The sequence below is a fragment of the Chaetura pelagica genome, unplaced genomic scaffold (genome assembly GCF_000747805.2).
Source record: "Chaetura pelagica isolate M959 unplaced genomic scaffold, ChaPel_1.0 scaffold787, whole genome shotgun sequence".
NCBI lineage: Eukaryota > Metazoa > Chordata > Aves > Apodiformes > Apodidae > Chaetura > Chaetura pelagica.
Window position 1 is genome coordinate 153,709 of NW_009953973.1, and position 17,784 is coordinate 171,492.

General features: G+C 37.4%; 1 protein-coding gene across 2 annotated transcripts in view; it reads right to left on the minus strand.

The window, feature by feature from the left end:
• Positions 1-17,784, minus strand: part of PDE10A (phosphodiesterase 10A) — a 176,150-nt gene that overhangs the window by 108,390 nt on the left and 49,976 nt on the right. The window contains exon 4 of one of the 2 annotated variants that reach the window (XM_010002165.1): positions 114-122. The exons of the other annotated variant lie outside the window; for it this stretch is intronic. Coding sequence (XP_010000467.1) covers positions 114-122 — 9 coding nt within the window. The remainder of the gene's footprint in view (positions 1-113; positions 123-17,784) is intronic. 2 annotated transcript variants of the gene reach the window in all.

Genomic DNA, 17,784 nt, shown 5'->3' on the forward strand with positions numbered 1-17,784 from the left:
CACCAATAATGTTCCGTTTAACGGTGACCAGTACCAAAATACAGTTCATTCCTAACTTGCTGTTAAAAATGGGAACTGGGGTTGTTTAGCCTGGAGAAACTAAGGGTGATCACCCTCTACAACTACCTGAAAGGAGGTTGTTATGAGACGAGTGTTAATGTCTTCTCCCAAGAAACAGGACAGGAAGAAATGGTCTCAAGTCATGCCAGGGGAGGTTCAGATAAAATATTGGGATAAAATTCTTTACTGAAAAGGCTGTCAGGCACTGGAACAGGCTGCCCATAGAAGTGGCTGAGTTAGTATCCCTGGAGGTATTTAAAAGATGTGGTGCTTAGAGAGATGATTTATTGGTGGACTTGCAATACTGGGTTAATGTTTGGACTTCATGATCTGAAAGGTCTTTTCCAATGAAAACAATTCTCTGATTCAGGACTCACATAAACTTAATCTCTGTGTCACAGTTTGACTCAGGTCCGACAACAATGCTCTCGATCCCCTCCCCCTCCCACCCAGGTAGGGAAGGAGAGAGAGAAAAAGAGAGAGACTTGGCTGGATTGAAAACTAAACTACACAGCTTTAATTAAAATACTAATGAAACATACAAGAAAATATATACAATTATATACAGATATATCCAGGTATGGGCAAAAAGCCTCTCGCCTCCCCCCCACCCCAGCAACTCCCACAGCACTTCCCTGAACTGGGAAGAGTCCCGAGGAATCCCGGAGCTGCTGTTGGAGAAAGCAGAGAGTTATGGGGGTCACGAGAGATCAGGCCTGAGGATCGACGGTGATGGATGAACAGAGTCCTCCCTGGACGCCGGCCATGGACAGAAGAGAAAGGGAGAAGAAAAAGGAAGGAAGTTGTCTTCTGTGATCTCTGACCTTCCTCTGAGCTTACGTAGATATATGGAATGGAATATCTTTGGCCAATTTTGCTGTCTGTCTAACTCAGCCTCCTACAGGGGGGTCACAAATCTCCCCATAGTGTCTGAGCTGGCAGAGTGCAGGTGCAGCCTTGAAGCCTCAGTAGTTAGAAAAACATTCCACTGTCTTATCAGCCTAGCAGAACACACTGTTGCTAGTTACAAGAAAGCTCACTGAAGGAAAAAAAATCAGTAAAAAGAAAAATTGGCTTCATCCTGGCTCAAACCAGGACACTCTGGTAAATTCATATGCAGGTGTGAATTAAACTACTTAAAATATAACAATTACACAAGGTACAAATGCATTCACTCTTCCATTGAATACAGGTGTTGGGACAAAGTTCATAATTTACGTTTTCTCTGATAGTACCTTCTGGCTTATGTAATATCTTCCTCCCACCTGACACTTCTATCTTTATAGCCAAAGTTTTACTGCTGATTTTTTTTTTTTTCAAATTAACTTCTATTAATAAAGTTCTGCAAACCCTTTATACTTACCAACATAAACTTACATTGCTGTTCCCCAAAATGGTACTTATTACACAAACAAGATCCAGTATGATGAAACCTGCTTTGAAGGATGCTACATGCCTGTGCCAAGTCTTACTGTTATGTTACTAAATAGGATACAATGTCCTTCCTTTTGAAAAGAGCATCCCATTTCATTTTAGCATTTATATTAGTAGATGTGTTAGCAGTTTCCCAGGGCACAGGAGTCTTCTTAAGTAACAACTACACAGTCAAATAACACTCCACTTGTCAACAAGACTGGACACCTGAATGTTCTCTACTGTGGTAGTACTAGGAGTGTACCTGCAGCACAACAACTAAGTATTTGTCATTATTTTTTAATCCCCCCAAATCTTACAGTTTTAGGAGGCTTAAATAAAAATACAGTTGCCATCCTTTACAAAATGAAAAGATACAAAACCCAGAAAACTTTGTCACTAAAAAGCAACGTTAAGAAGAAACCTAACATGGTTGCATCTAGAAAGGTTTAATCTGGTTCATTGGAAGACAGCTCTTCAGAAACAAACCTGCTAGTTCAACAATTTTCTAGACATCACGGCTAAACAAAAACATAAAGATACACATCTGTTAGTTTAATTATGCATTTTCCAGATACAGTAACTGCACTATGCACATGCCTGCTGAGCACATGAATGGAAAACTTCAGAAAGGATGCAAGGAGCAGGCTGCAAGGTGCTATTCTTACCTGACCTAAAGCTCAGCCATGATGTTTATGGATTATTTTTTTGTTTCTTTTAGAATAGACATAAACTACTGCCAAGATACTGTCCTACTGCTTATGACAATGAGTGTCACTTGCTAGCTGTACATTAAGCCTAAAAAAAATTGAAGGTTGAACACTTTTCCCAGCTAGTCTATTAAGGTTATTAACAGGTACTAAACGGGTGCACCTACTAAAAAAAAATAAATTAAAAATCTCACTGTCATTCCAGTATTAACTTTTCTTACTTCATCTTCCAACAGTTAAGCTTTTTTCACATTTTAACTATTACTTTAAAAGAATTGTCAGCACTACAGGTAATGTTTTGTACAGTTACCACTAGGCCTAAATTACTAATGTCTATCTTCTTTACAAAGTAAAATAGGCTTGCTTTTCTAAATCGTAACACTGTCTTCTTACAGTATTTCACAATTACAAAGATATTTAATTCCAACTATCCATATGCACTATACAACAGTACTTTCAGAAAAGTTTCTAACCTGACTCAAGATCAAACCTCAACACTTGCAACTGGAGAAGAAGTTTTAAAAATAAAAACTTCCTGAAGTCTCAAGAAAATTACTTTTTGTGACAAATATTCTGGCTTTATCACTTGAGTGTTAGAAAGTACAACATAACCTTTCCCCAACCCCAATAAAAGTGCTACAGCAGACATTTAATCCATAAAGTTGAAATATGTTAGTTAGTACCACATAAATAATATTGGAAACTGTTTTTTTACCTTATACTTGCTATTACTATAAAATATAGATACAAGATGTCCTTTATACCAAATTAAACTTTGATTGAGAATTAAAATTAAAAAAAAAAACAAAACTCTATATAATTATTTTGTGGGGAAAAGAAAGCTTAACTTCAGACTAATGAAGCACTGAAAGTAATGCACTGACTCCATCGAACTGTCAGAAAAAAGTTAGAAACTCCAATTTATTTGAAACACAATAAAGGAATAAAATTGTTTTCTTTCTCTGACAGTCCTTTCAGCTGTTTAAATGAACATAAGACAAAAAATATTTTTCAGTTGCTATCTCTCCTCTATTTTATGGTGATAGATGTAATGAAATCTCCATGTCAGTAAAACAAACATCCTAGGAAAAGCAGAATGATTTGAGGTATTTCAATATATATGCTTCTGAAGTACAAGAGGTTTGAAGTGATAATTAAATACAGTGTTACATACACTTGTACATTACAGACAAGGACACATTGTGCAACCCTTACTTGCAGCGGTGAACACTTAGAGGAGCAGTCCTATTGACGTCAATGAGACTACTTAGGAGGGCAAGAGCTCACTAACATGTGAAGAATTGTGCAACAAAGCCCCAAACACGTTTCATTCCACACATTGTTTCATGCTTTGTTCCTCAACCACAAGTTTTTCCCTAATAGTGTTAATATTATTTCATTAATGTCACCATTCAGAAAAATATGTGAGAACATACAACTTGTATATTTATACACAGAGAGAAGATCCCCCCTAGTCTTCTTTCTCCAGGCTGAACAGTTCCAGTTCCAATCATCTTTCTGGCCCTTCACTGGGCTCACCCCGATTTGCCCAGCACAGAACTCGACCTACTACTCCCGGAGTCTCTCACCAGAGCTGGGTAAAGGGGCATGATCACCCAATCTGATGGCAACGTTCTTCCTAATGTGGCCCAGGATGCTGTGAAGGCACACTGCTTGTGAAAGTTCAGTAGAAAGGAACCACAGGACCCAACGCTTCAGGGATTCCTACTTCCTAGCATGTGAAATAAAAGGAAGTATCTTCTACTAACTTGGATGTTGGCACAACAGAATAAAAAATAACATATGAAGTTGGCTGCTTTTCCAGAAGTTTCACTTGTGTGGAAACCCTGTACTCAGGCAATCTCATCTAGCAAAACATCTTCCACCGATATTATTTCAGACAGGAATTCAAATAATCTGTTTGTTACTATTTTAACATTTTTTGTTGGCAACCACACCAAAAAAAAAAGATGCACTGTTTCAATTGGGCCCTTAGTTTTTTATTACAAAGCTTAAGTGAATGCCACAGTATTCAAGGCTAGTTTCAAATACTAAAAATGAGCAGCTGCATCTTTTCCCTGTCCTCCTCCCCCTCATCATCTCCCCACCCTCTTCTGTTTGTTTTGGATACAATGTGGCTCATTAAGATGTGTTCACCTCCAAAAAGCATCCTGAGAAGAAAAAAAAAGGGAGGGGGGGGGGCGGGAATAAGAAAAAAGGAAGAGCTGGAAAGAGCAGAAGTGAAAAGGAAAACAGAAGATCTAGTAACTCAGAACTTGTATATGCATAGCACTCAGGAAACACCTTAAAAAAACCCCACATTTCAGTCTACATTCATGCTTTCACAGGATGCATGCTTTGCATTGTGCCTTTCCTGTAATGATTTATATAAACTTTTCACAGGCAAGAACAAAAAAGTACTCAATGAGGAAAAAAAAATAAAAATCTGGAAGAATCGCTTAATCTTTCAATGTAATTCAGCTTTGTAATAACCTGACTTTATCTAAAGCACACTTGAACTCGGCCATTGGCTACATTCAGAAAACGCTTTAAAACTATAAAGATGTCCGTAAGACTGACACTCTAATACAGGAAATTAAGGCACAGGGCTGGTCATAAATTTTCACTTTACTGTATTACAATCCCAGGGGTTGAGATTCTGATTACTGTCCAGCATGCTGACTGACCAAAATAGTCCTCATGAGGCCATAATAGGTCCATTACAATATCATGTAATGACAAAACAAGAATCCTAAAAAAAAAAATAAATACCTAAAAATCACACTCTGACAGCACATAAGCAGACTGATCCACTGCCAAAACTAACCACTTTAAGCTGTATCATAAAACATCCAATAGGAGAGGTAAACAAAAGAACTTAAAAAATTCCAAATTAGACAAAATCAAGAGATTTAACAAATAGGTAACTTGTAGCATTTTTTAACACCTTCACTCTGGGAAAACCTCCAAGACTGCAACTTCTGTAGGCTGGACAATATATATGGTAATACTATTCAATTTAACTGAGTGACATGAAGGATCTGGAGAAAAACCCAGTGTACCCAAGATGGGTAAAATAGGGACTCTGTATTGTACTGCAAGGAAAATGGCATCAGAATGTCTTCCAAAGATACGGTATCAATGATAAAAAGCAGTAATAAGTGGCAGTATATTACTGTCACTTTATTCTACAGAGTAATGGCTTAGTAATTTTGTGAACAGCAGTTTCAGGAACTTAATAGTGCTGGAGCTTTGTTCATGTTATGTCACAAGTTAATGAACATCCTTGACAGTAAAACTCATATGAGTCCTCTAGTACATCTTTCCAGCAAACAAGAAATCCTATAACATTTCAGTTCAGTGACACACATACTGCAACTTCCTGGGGTCGATATCCTAACATACTGAGGTCAGTAAAGACAAAATATAGTAAGTTGAGTGTGTTTAGCACTACAGCAGCTAGGAAAATCTCCATCCTTATATATTTTTAATTGGGAAGGTAGGGGTGCAGAGAGTAGGGAAAAGTATCAAGAAAGAAGTAAGCAAAGGGCTGTTGAAAAATCCATGGACTCAAAGTTTTTAGGCACAGTTGTCTTCTCTTGTGATAGGCAAGCTCCAGAAATACTATCTGTGACCAAGTGGTTGTCATAGAAAAGGGGGGAGAGTAAAGCTGGGAGAAAGCACAAAGAAAAGATAGAAGCAAATTTTGAGGGACATGAGGATGAACACAAGTTAGAAAGAGTACAAAGAATGCATTCAAGAATTAGGGGAATGAAGCTTCTGTGTGCAAAGGCACCACACAGAACTGGAATCCACAAACAACTTCGAAATTAACCAGAAGAGAAGAGAGGGGGGAAAAAAATAAATTAATTACTTGAGAAAAAAGAAAGGGAAAAAAACCAAAACAAACACAACACCAAACTAACAGATTTGCCAGAATCAAGTTATCCTGTCTACCTATGCAAAATCCTATTTTGTAGCAAAGAGTCAGCAGCATAAGGGTGTAATAAGCAGCCAGGCTTGAGGGAAGGCAGGAGGTCTTCTTTCAGAAACATTGCTCATTTCCACAGGCTTAGAATGATCGCAAATTTCATCAGGGAAGAAAAAAAGATTACCAACTGAGGGAACATGTAGCTACATTTTAACTTCTAAGTAAATAACATGCAGAAAAGATCAGCTAACACACCTTTTGGATACAACAAACAAGTAACTCACCCCCCACTTCATTTGACAGAGTATGAAACTACATTATAAAATATTACAAAAATGCCAAACATTATTAAATGTCTCCCGCAGAAAAAGAAACCTTGAGCTGCTCAGCCTTTGTGGACCAAAAAAAAAGAAAGCAGTTGCGGGGGGGGGGGGTTTTTTTGCTCATGTACTACACTGTCTTGCCTATTGCACACCGTTCTCATATCAACGATTACAACAGCAAGTTATTTTATTCTATGTACTCTACTTTATGGAGCTACTTTCAACAATTTTTTACTTATTTTTTTTTAAACAAAAGGAGAGGTCCCCTAACCTTGAAGCTTGATTTGAAGTTACAATATATGGTCCCTCTTTTATAAAAAATAAGAAACATAGGTTTTAAAACACTGATGGAAACTGTGCAAGGAATTGCTGAAACAGCCTTGGAAACAAAACCTCTACAGAAACCTGCAACACAAGAACATGAAAATGCAAGTGCCTCTACAATTACCTGACTTAAAAGGGTCATTTTCAAGTGCATGAGCAAGGCTTTCGACTCTTGGTCAATGATTAGAATCTTTAAGCCCTTTTGAGAACAGATGTTTTAACAAGGCCAATCTAGCTAGCTGAAGATTTGAACTGATAAAAGCTATTATTCTTCTACCTCCCAATCTGCTTCCCTGGAAGACAACTCCATTATTCTGTTCCTTTTGAAACAGTGGGACAGGGGGAGGTTAGGTTTTATTTTCCAGAAGGTCTGCAGGCAAAGAGCAGCTTTTATTTTACATAAATTTCTAAAGCTTTCTGTTTGTAGCTTTTCCTACAATCACTTAAAACTCATCTTAACAGCATATTACCACCAAAAGAGACAGTGCCACTTCATCTCCCACCCCCAACTGCATATTCCTGATGCCTGTTTTGTACCTTTGCAAAAATTTGAGAAATGGTGAGGTAAACTGCACAGAAAAAACAGCCTTCTGGAAACTGACACAGCAAGTAAATTTTATTTCAGTGGACATCCTCCTTGGGAGTAGAGAAAGTAGAGAGGACATCCCATCTCTTAAAAGAGATAAATCAAACTTCACTTAGGAAAACAAAACAAACAAACAAAAAAAAGCTTTAAAAGTTTTAATTCTCAGCAGGTTTCTGATGACCATAAGAGTTCTGACAGAAATATATCTGAACATGGATTTCTTACTTTAATTTAAAGTTAGACAAGAAAGTTGTGCCTTTGGAGGTACACAGTCTGAATTTTGGAGGAACTGAATATGAACTTTTTGTGCCCAGTCTTGTGCAAAGAATTCAACACTGTCCCACAAAACATCCTGGTCTCTAAAACGGAAAGATAGAGATTCGATGGATGGACTACTGGGTGGGTAAGGAATTAGCTGGATGATCACACACAGACCACTGCTGTATAACATCTTTGTTGGTGACATGGACAGTGGCATTGAGTGCACCCTCAGCAAGTTTGCTGATGACATCAAAGAGTGTGGTACGGTCAAAGTACTGCAGGGGATGGGATGCCACCCAGAGGGACCCTTGGCAGAAGAGCCCGTGCCAACCTCATGTAGTGCAATGTCCTGCATATAAGCCTGAGCAATCCCATGCAAAAATACAGGCTGGGCATCCATGGGGAAAAGGACTTGGGGGTGCTGGTTGATGAGAAGCTCTACACAAATCAGTGATGTGTGCTTGCAGCCCAGAAAGCCAACCATATCCCAGGCTGCATCAAAAGAATTATGGCCAGCAGGTCAAGGGAGGCAATTCTCCCCCTTTACTCAGCTCTCATGACACCACACCTAGAGTACTTTGTTCTTTTCTGGAGCCCCCAACAAAAGAAGGACATTGAACTGTTGGAACCAAGTGCAGAAGATGGACATGAAGATGATCAGAGGGCTGGAGCACCTCTTCTACAAAGACAGGCTGAGAGAGTTGGGGTTGTTCAGCCTGGAGAAGAGTCCAGGGAGACTTTAGAGCAACCTTCCAGTACCTGAGGGGCCTGCAGGAAAGCTGGGGAGAGGCTTTTTTATAAGGGTATGTAGCAATAGGTCTAGGGGTAATTACTTTGAACTGGAAAAGGGGAGAGTTAGATTAGACATTAGAAATAAATCATTTAGTGTAAGGGTGGTGAGACACTGGAGGAGGCTGCCCAAAGACGTTGTGGCTGCCCCCTGCCTGGCAGTGTTCAAGGACAGCTTGGATGGAGCTATGAGCAACCTGGTCTAGTGGAAGGTGTCCTTGCCCATGGTAGGAGGGTTGGAACTAGATGATCCTTAAGGTCCCTTCCTACCCAAACCATTCTATGATTCTATGATTCAAAGAAGAATAACATGTTTCCATATAGTCCATCAGCTACAAGATAAAATTAGGCCTTAGTTGCTTCAATTTTGCAACTAAGTATAGAAGTGGAAAAACACAGAGTAGTTTTTTTCTTAAAGAAAAAAATGTTACAATTAGCAAATTTATTTGTTGGATCTCTACAGGTAATGTCAAATCCATTTTTACATTATCTTCTTGATAAAGGGTATCAACCTTTTGTCAGTCACAAAACATGTAGTGGATACTTCCCCAAACTTAACAATTACCATGAAAAAAGGATAAAATGTCTGGGTTTTGGTGGGGTTTTTTGCAATAATCAGCATCTTCCTTTTTTCAAAGAACCTCCATCCTAAATGTTAATAAATCATATATATAGCACAATTTTTTTCTAATGAGGAGGAAAAAAAAATCAGCTGAAATTGTAAGTATTCCCTGTAAGAAAATACCCGGTTTTAACAAGGCAAAGCCTGTAAACCTAAGCCATCAACGTGATACACTTCTTCCCTTGACATGGCAGGTCTTTGAATTCAAAAGATAAATTAGTAGGCTAATGGCTAATATTTCAGTATTTCAAGTTATCATAAGTACAACTCAGCAACTTAATCCATTTCTGTTTTGTGGTTGTCTTCAGTTTTTTAAAAAAACAAACATGAAAATCCTTGGCAAGAGATCAACTGCTAAGAGGTTCCTTGAGATGTACCTAGAAATACGTGTAAATGGAACAGGCCTTTCTCCTGTTCTCCAAACAGAGAAAGCAATTTTCTTCTCCAGTATTGTGAAAAAAACATGTCTAAACTTTGCTTTCCTTCCTGCTCAGGGCATGCATCTACTACATCTTCTGACCTATCTTAGTCAGAAAGAAACACAATGTGAAAAATCTCAGGGAGCATTGTCAGTTCTTCTGTGACTAGAGGCTTGCAAAGGGATACCTAACCATCTGAGAGAGTCTGAAACTCCCTATATAACTAACATAGGCAACACATACACCCACTGCTTTATACAACAGCCCAGTAGCAGGAACACTTGTGGAGAAGTTGGGATTGTGTAGTATCACAACCCTCTTTAGTCAAAGCCACTTGAACTAACAAATCTGAGATCTCTGCAGACTGCCAGAACCAGCAGACAGTGAGGAGCTCTAGTTGGAAGCAGGCAAAGGAGTGAGACAAGTTTTTGAGGAAGGTCACAGTCCTTCCAGATGCTGAGAAGTGATAGAGCCAGGAGCAGAGTAAGCAACAGTACTGCGGCACAGAGACGGCAGCCAAGGCATAAGCTGCTCCTGGTTTGTTCTGAAACTATTTCCAGTTCCCATACAATGATCTTTTACTGTAAAACACACACAAAAGGTAACAATATAAGGGTTGCTTGGGTCTTTTTTTGCTTTGTTTTAAGTAAGCCTCCTAGAACAACTTACATATATGCTGCACACACACACTTTTTTTTTTTTTTTTTTTGTCTTTATTTTAATATGTAGTAGGAAATGCTACTAAACTGCTGCATCAGTTAAAGACTACACTTTCTACTTCCCTAGAAAAAAACTTAAGGCCCATGCTGGAAAGATGTTCTGTAGTTACAATAGCTACAATCATAAACATTGGAATCCAGACATAGAATTTTACTATTTGGTTCCCAGGACCTAGTGTTCCCCTTTACCACCCTTCCCGCACACACCCTACAAAAGAAAAATTCAAACGTTTCACTGCAGGAGGCCTCTATTTCAGAAAGTTACTGTACAAACATCTAGCGTGCAGCCATTCCACACATACACTAGAACAACTATTCTTGATTGAGCTTTAATGAAATCAGTAGAAAACTACCAAGGATTAACTTTCACCTACAACTAAGCATACAGTTACGTTTGTCAAACTGCACAACATTCAATAATTTTATAATTTACCTACTTGTTCTATCATAAAAATGCGTGAAGCTTATTTCATTTGCACTTTTAAGCAAGATTAACTGAAACATTGCAACTATACTTACAATGTAGTACATATGTACATGGCCACAAAGATAATCAAAGGGCTGGAGCACCTCTGCTATGAAGACAGGCTGAGGGAGTTGGGGATATTCAGGCTGGAGAAGAGAAGGCTCCAGGGAGAACTTCCAGTACCTGAAGGGCCTACAGGAAAGATGGGGAAGGGCTTTTCACCAGGGTGTGTAGTCACAGGCAAAGGGGTAACAGTTTTAAACTGAAAGAGGGGAGACTGAGGTTAGACATCAGGAAGAAATTCTTCATCATGAAGGTAGTAAGGTGCTGGAACAGGTTGTGGAAGTCCCCTCCCTGGATGCTCAAGGCCAGGTTGGACAGGGCTTTGAGCAACCTGGTCTAGTGAGAGGCATCCCTGCTCATAGCAGGGAGGTTGGAACCTGATGATCTTTAAAGTCCCTTCCAACCTAAACCATTCTATGATTCTATGACTCTAAGTATGACATGTGCCTGTCCAGTAATTTTTCTTAAAAGCCATAGAAATTGAAATATTCTGGGCCAGTGTGCTAGCTGAATCATGGCAAGTGAAAGAACAATCAGAACAACACTCGCTACATCAGCATAACAGAAACTTTTATTGTGGATTGCAGCAACAAGTTGGTAGCTGTAGAGAGTCCCCATTTCAGAGAACTTTTGATTTGAGGTGAGGTAGTAGGCACACACCAAGCTAACATTGGGGAGCATCAGGAAGCAAGAAACAATTGAGTTTGGTATACTGAAAATCTGACTCTGCCTGTTTTGAACCAGAGAAACCTCAGTAGAATAGCAGTACTTTTGTTGGAACATTAGAAGGGAAATTCTTCTTTCTGTCCAATCAGATAGAACAGCAAAGGAAAAACATCAAAAGATGCACACTGCTCCTATGTCTGCTACAGTACTGATTTCACCTTGCTTTTATATATCTATTTCTTTTAAATAGCATAATGAAAATTAAAATTATTGCCCTTTAAGACAGAAAAATTGCTGTTGCAGATATCTGTTTGCATACTCTTTAATATCACTCCTTTTTAAACAACATTAATGTCAGAAATAACAATTAGTTCTTAAAACTCTGTCCTCCTGCATTTCCTATAATTTTACTCTACCAGGCTGTTAAAAACACCAGGTAAACTGATTTTTAGGGCCCACAGTCTCTACCTTGTTACTTCAAAATAAAGCATAGACCTCTCTTAAAAAAAAAACAAACAAACAGCTTTTCTATGTATAAAAATAGTTTCTTGTTATTTAAATATCACCTCGATGTACTATACACACTAATTAATTAAACCCACCAACATTCAAGAATATCTATTTTACGGCCATATAAACTAAACAGAGTGGTTAATTGACTTCTGTACTTTGTTTTCATGCAAGTTTGGAAGAGTCCAAAATACTACTATTTCATTATATAAACTAATACAGACTGAAAAGCTTATAATACTCCTGATACTTAAATATTAAATCAGAACAGTACTTTAGTCTAAATGTTACAGCTATACACTCATATCAAATAAGAAATATTACAACATCAACGTCTCTTACCAGAAAACTTATATATTATTTAAAACTCCTAAGACAACATCTAACAGTATTTATACTTGCGTACACAATGACTTTGCTCTACACACCCTGCACAAACATTTTCAAATGCAATTTGTGTCAGGTCCTTTTAGTCATCTGAAGTACTGTCTGCCTTCTATATTCCTAAACAAACAATACAGCTAAAGTATTGGTTGCTCATAAGCACTCATCGTCATTAATTTAACAATATGTTGTTACTGATAACAGACAGAAGAAAGCTTTTTGCACCCAGTGACCAGCTGGATTACAAAGCTACAGCATAGTCTGCCTCCAACCAGAAATGGTAAGTCCTGGTTTTGGTCTTAAGCATAGAAAAAGGCTCACAGAAGCTCACTCCTTCACTTCTATATGAGAAGTATCTGTAATGGCGCACAGCATGGCAGAGATTAATTTTCCTTCTTTGATTTTACTTTGCTGTCAAGTATACCAGTGAGACTGACTATAGACTTCAATGATTTCCCCACCTTACTTATCTCACTTCCTTTAAAAAACTTCATACCAGATAACCATTTCTTTCAGTCATTTTCTTTTACCTTCCACATTATTACACACGCAGTATTCCGTCCTGAGGGCTCAACACCAGTCAAATTATCAGTGCGGACAGCAGCTCTCAGTAATACACAGAGCTGCATAAGAAGACACACCTCATCCATAAAAGGAATGTTTGTTTGGTTTTTTACATGGTGCATGAGGGGCATCATCATTATGATCCTAGCACTTTAAGGCCCTCATCTAAGTCATCTTATTTTCAGAGGTGGAAAGCCTTCCCATTAACTTCCACTTCATTCCATGTAAGTTAACTGTACTGTTGCCATGTCCTGGATGTGAAGTCCACTTTTTATGTGCTACTTATTGAAACCCAATGTAATTAAAATATTCAGAGCCTAATGTTTTTTTCAGATCACCTACAAACTCTGAAAGTAGTGACAAGTTTTCACAGTTTCCATTCACTCCAAAAGGCAGCAAAATCAGCTCGGTCTGAAATGCAGCAATGATTCTGTGAATGTTTTTAAAACCATATTGTATTAAATAGAGATACAAAACAAACCTCATCTGTGTCAACATGTGAGAATTCACTTATAAATATTATTGAATTTCTTACCTGCAGAAGGGTGTACATTCTCACTGAAAGACTCTCTTTGATGATATAAAACAACACAAATCAAAAACCTTACAAAATAAAGGGAAACCTCACTATTTCTAGAAAGATTGAATTGTTTCCACAGGTGTCACATCCACAAGAAATTACCCCAATGTCTTCAGCAAACATAGAACAGTATCACAATAACTGGGATTTAATTTGGGACTGGAAAACAGTAAAGGACAACAAGCCAAATTTGCAGGCTATATCCACTCAGATTCTTTACTAAGCTTTTTAAAAGAGGTATAGCCATGTAGAAGCCCAAGAAGCATGCAATTCTATGACAGTGATCCAACCTGCTTTGGTCCTTTTGTAAATCCTACTGCTTAGTGGAAAGAAATAATTGTATGTATTTCATACCAAGCTATAACAAAGTGCTGTAACAACATTCTAGCTTTCAAATGATAAGAAGAAAGCTGTCAGTTCAAATTAATTTAAATTATGGGTGTCCAAAACTTTTCTTTTTGATGTGCTGGCAGTGGAAAGCAGCAGCTAGAGGCTCTAGGCAAAAGCTGTCCCAACACTGCTTCCCTCTAATCCACACTTTGCATTCCTTCAATCCATGATTTTTGAGTTTACTTAACTTCAGTTGTAACCTCCAGCCATCTTTTGAAGTGAAACCTCCTGTTACCCCTTCTTTTTGTTTTAAGGTATTTTCTTCAGTACTTAGTAAAGAAGAAAGAATATATTTTGCCCATCACTGTAAAAACAAACAGCCCAGACTGGAATGCACTTCCAGCTGCTCCAACTTGGTTTAAACCCTCTGCAAAGCACTAGTCACCTGAAAACATCATCCACCTTGCCAAATTGCTGAATACTATTTTGAACAGCTGCATAATAAGCATTGCTGGATTACCTACTATGTCAACCTAGATCATATGCAAAAACATACTTGTTTTCTATGAAGCTCATGCTTTACATTTATGCCCATCATTTTGTAACAGTAGAGAAACAACGTCCTCCAAATGTGCACTGCAATGCTCCTTACTTCCAGCCTTCATAATACACCTTTATTCACACGTAAATTGTTTCCTGTCCAGATTTCTGCATCTCCCTGTATTATATGCACACATTTTTAAAGAAGTTTGAATGCTGTGGTTATATTCTGCAGTCATGCTAGCTTAAGTTTTTATCACCTCTCTCCTTCTCCTCCACCACACTCCTCTTCCAGTTCCAGCAGACTTCCTAGAGCCATTGTCATGGTGATAACGTTCAATAGACATGCTGGTTTCCAGACTTTCCATAGCTAACTTCTTTCACTTTCTGAAATTCAAATACTCACCCTAATCTCTTTGCCTGCTCACTTTGCTTCTTCTGTCTTGGCTCCTACTCTGTCTTCATCTTGCATTTTTCTAGAACTGGGGACAGAGACACTGAACTTTCAGTTCTCGTTAGTATGCATACACACCAAGAATATTTTGTCCCTTTTCTAAACAATAGGTTCCTATTTGAAGTAACATTTAAGTAAATACTGCCCAAATCCTTGCCCTCTCCTACATTATAAATGCCTTCCAACGGACTTTGGAAGACACTATAAAAAGCAGAAAGTAAAAGCAAACTGAAAGGCTTAATCACATTAATTTAACAACCACACAGTGTTCACATACCAAATTTTGTTTTGGAAGAAGTAAAAAGCTGTGAGAAGTTTAAATTATTGTTCTCTGTGAAAGAAAAAGCAGAAGATTTCCAAAATCTCATAAATCTTGCATTTTTGCATTTGCTGCCAAGATTAAATTACTAAAATGCAGCTCACTCACTAATTGTTGCATTTTTCTTTTTTTTTTTTAATTAATAAAAACATAAAGCCTAAATTTTCGTTATCATGACAAAACTTCTGGATTTAAATCCTTAATTTTACAGATTCAAAGTTACACAATAGAGGTGATTTTAAAAATCACTCTATTACACAGTAAAGAGCCCAGAAAAACAGAATATGAGAGAATCTCTAAGTCTCTCTCTCTGCTGTGAACCAAGATAAATGAGTGCCATCTAAGTGTATCCCTAAAATGCAGCACTCACTAAATTTTTCATTTTTTTTTTTTTTTTTTTAATTAATAAAAACATAAAGCCTAAATTTTCGTTATCATGACAAAACTTCTGGATTTAAATCCTTAATTTTACAGATTCAAAGTTACACAATAGAGGTGATTTTAAAAATCACTCTATTACACAGTAAAGAGCCCAGAAAAACAGAATATGAGAGAATCTCTAAGTCTCTCTCTCTGCTGTGAACCAAGATAAATGAGTGCCATCTAAGTGTATCCCTTCTCAGGTATAACTTTAAAGCTGTTCCTAAGAGTCTATGGTAGCAAGGATTACAGTTTATATTGTTTTACTGTGAATACATTTCTTAGTATCGAATTCATATCTCACTGATGTTTTCTCTTGTGATACCGTAATATCCTATGGCAAACAACTGTCCTATTCACATACCAATTTCTCTCAAACTGACTGCTTTATTCTGTATCTCCCTCTTCGATCCATCTTTTCTTTTCTAGATAGATCAAAATTTACCATGTTTTCTCAATCTTCTACAATTTCTGTTGTTTTCCTTTGGATCCTAACTTGTTTGTAACCCCAGAGTTCGGTCTTCCAATATGGGCATGTTACTTTGGCTACACACTCACCAGTGCTCAAAGAGGGGAACTGTTTTTCTGCATTTCACTTGTAATGTTTCTGTCAATAAAACTGCTTCCCTTAAAGACTATGAGATCATGCTCTTGGCTATAATGAAATCCTTCTCAGCCTCCAGATTGCTAAAGGACCAAAATTACATAATTACTCACATTAAAACAAAATTATCATTTCATGCTATAATTAAAATGCTAACTAATAAAATGATAATTTAGAATTATTTTGTATTTTATTAACATTTCGTGAGTATAAAGTATTTAGAGTCACATTACATAGGAAATTCATACCGTTCATGATAGCTTCCCACTGAGAACTTGTGAAATGTTTTTGACTTCAAAGTAATAATAATCTTAATTTATCTGGGGATGATAACACTTGAATCCCGAGGGTGAAACATCATCTTCCTATATTAATTACAGCATCTATCTGTATTTCCTCTTGCAAGGTCCAAGCAGGAGAAAATAATTGTCTGAGAAAGTCTCTAAATGTGACAATTGTGAAAATATACAACCATGTGTGCAATGTTTGTCTCTCTCAATTTTTTGTTGTTATTGTCAATAGTTAATGCAATCCCAGCCTTTCAAGTCATGCCTCATAATATATTCTCTTGAACAGGATTCTACAGTGCACAACATGTCTGGAAACCAGAAGCAGCAGAGGACTAAGGGATTACCTCTCCTTTTCCATAAAAAGGATCAATAAAACATTTTCATAGACTTTATCTTGAGAAGGAAGTATACAACAACCAGAATGAGGACAGATACATACACACTTGTCAGGCAATTTTTGGTCTACAATAAACAAATGAAGTTCTACAAATGGATAACAAGAAAGATACATACCTTTATATGAAAAGTAGCCCAAAATTAGTGCAAATATTTTAATATCCTCTAACACCTGCAAGATGGCACATACACCACACACACACTGAGGTTCTCTTTCTCGTCACTGAAAATTACACATTGAAGTTAGTATCAGACTTGCACTCCACAACCCACAAACTTATCCTCTGCAGTTCAGGCAGCACTAAAAGTAGAGCCCCAACAGCTGTATGATGTATTCCCTTAGACCATGAAGCTTCCCAGAACGCTTTGGGTAAGAGTTTGAATCATCAGCCCAAGGTAATTATGTTAGTGCAATTCTGCCATTGTTTCAACATACTCAGCAGCAACACTTCAAGGCTACATCTAGAAGCCTTAGAAGGGGGCTTCAACAACAGTATCCACTGCAGTGGCTGCCCAAGCCTCTGAGACCTTTGATGAATTGGGTCAGGTCAACATGTTTGGTTTCGATTTGGCTTCACAGCAGTGTAAAATAAAATTGTCATTGTACATTCCTATAAATATACAGTCTGCTACAATGAAGTGAGAAAAAATGAACATATATATATAAAAAAATGCAAATAACAGTGTAGATTTTGGAACATTTCTAGATAGATGAATGCTCTATTTTCAAACAAAAGGCTTATACAAATACACAAAACTAAGCACGTGATTATGAAAAACATTCAGTTTCCTATCTTAAAAATACTACAATTCTTAAAGCTTTGAAGTCATGTGAGCTAATAACCCCATCTTATTTCTAAAAGTTTTAAGATTCTGCAATATTCAGAAAAGTTATTTTTTTAAGAAAAGTTAGCAAAAGAAAATATAATACTTTCAAAGCATGAACACACTTGTCAAAATCTGATGTATAAAACTACATTTTAATACAGGAGGTCTATGTTTATTATGAAATCATTCTGACAGCTAACTCATTTTTTAATC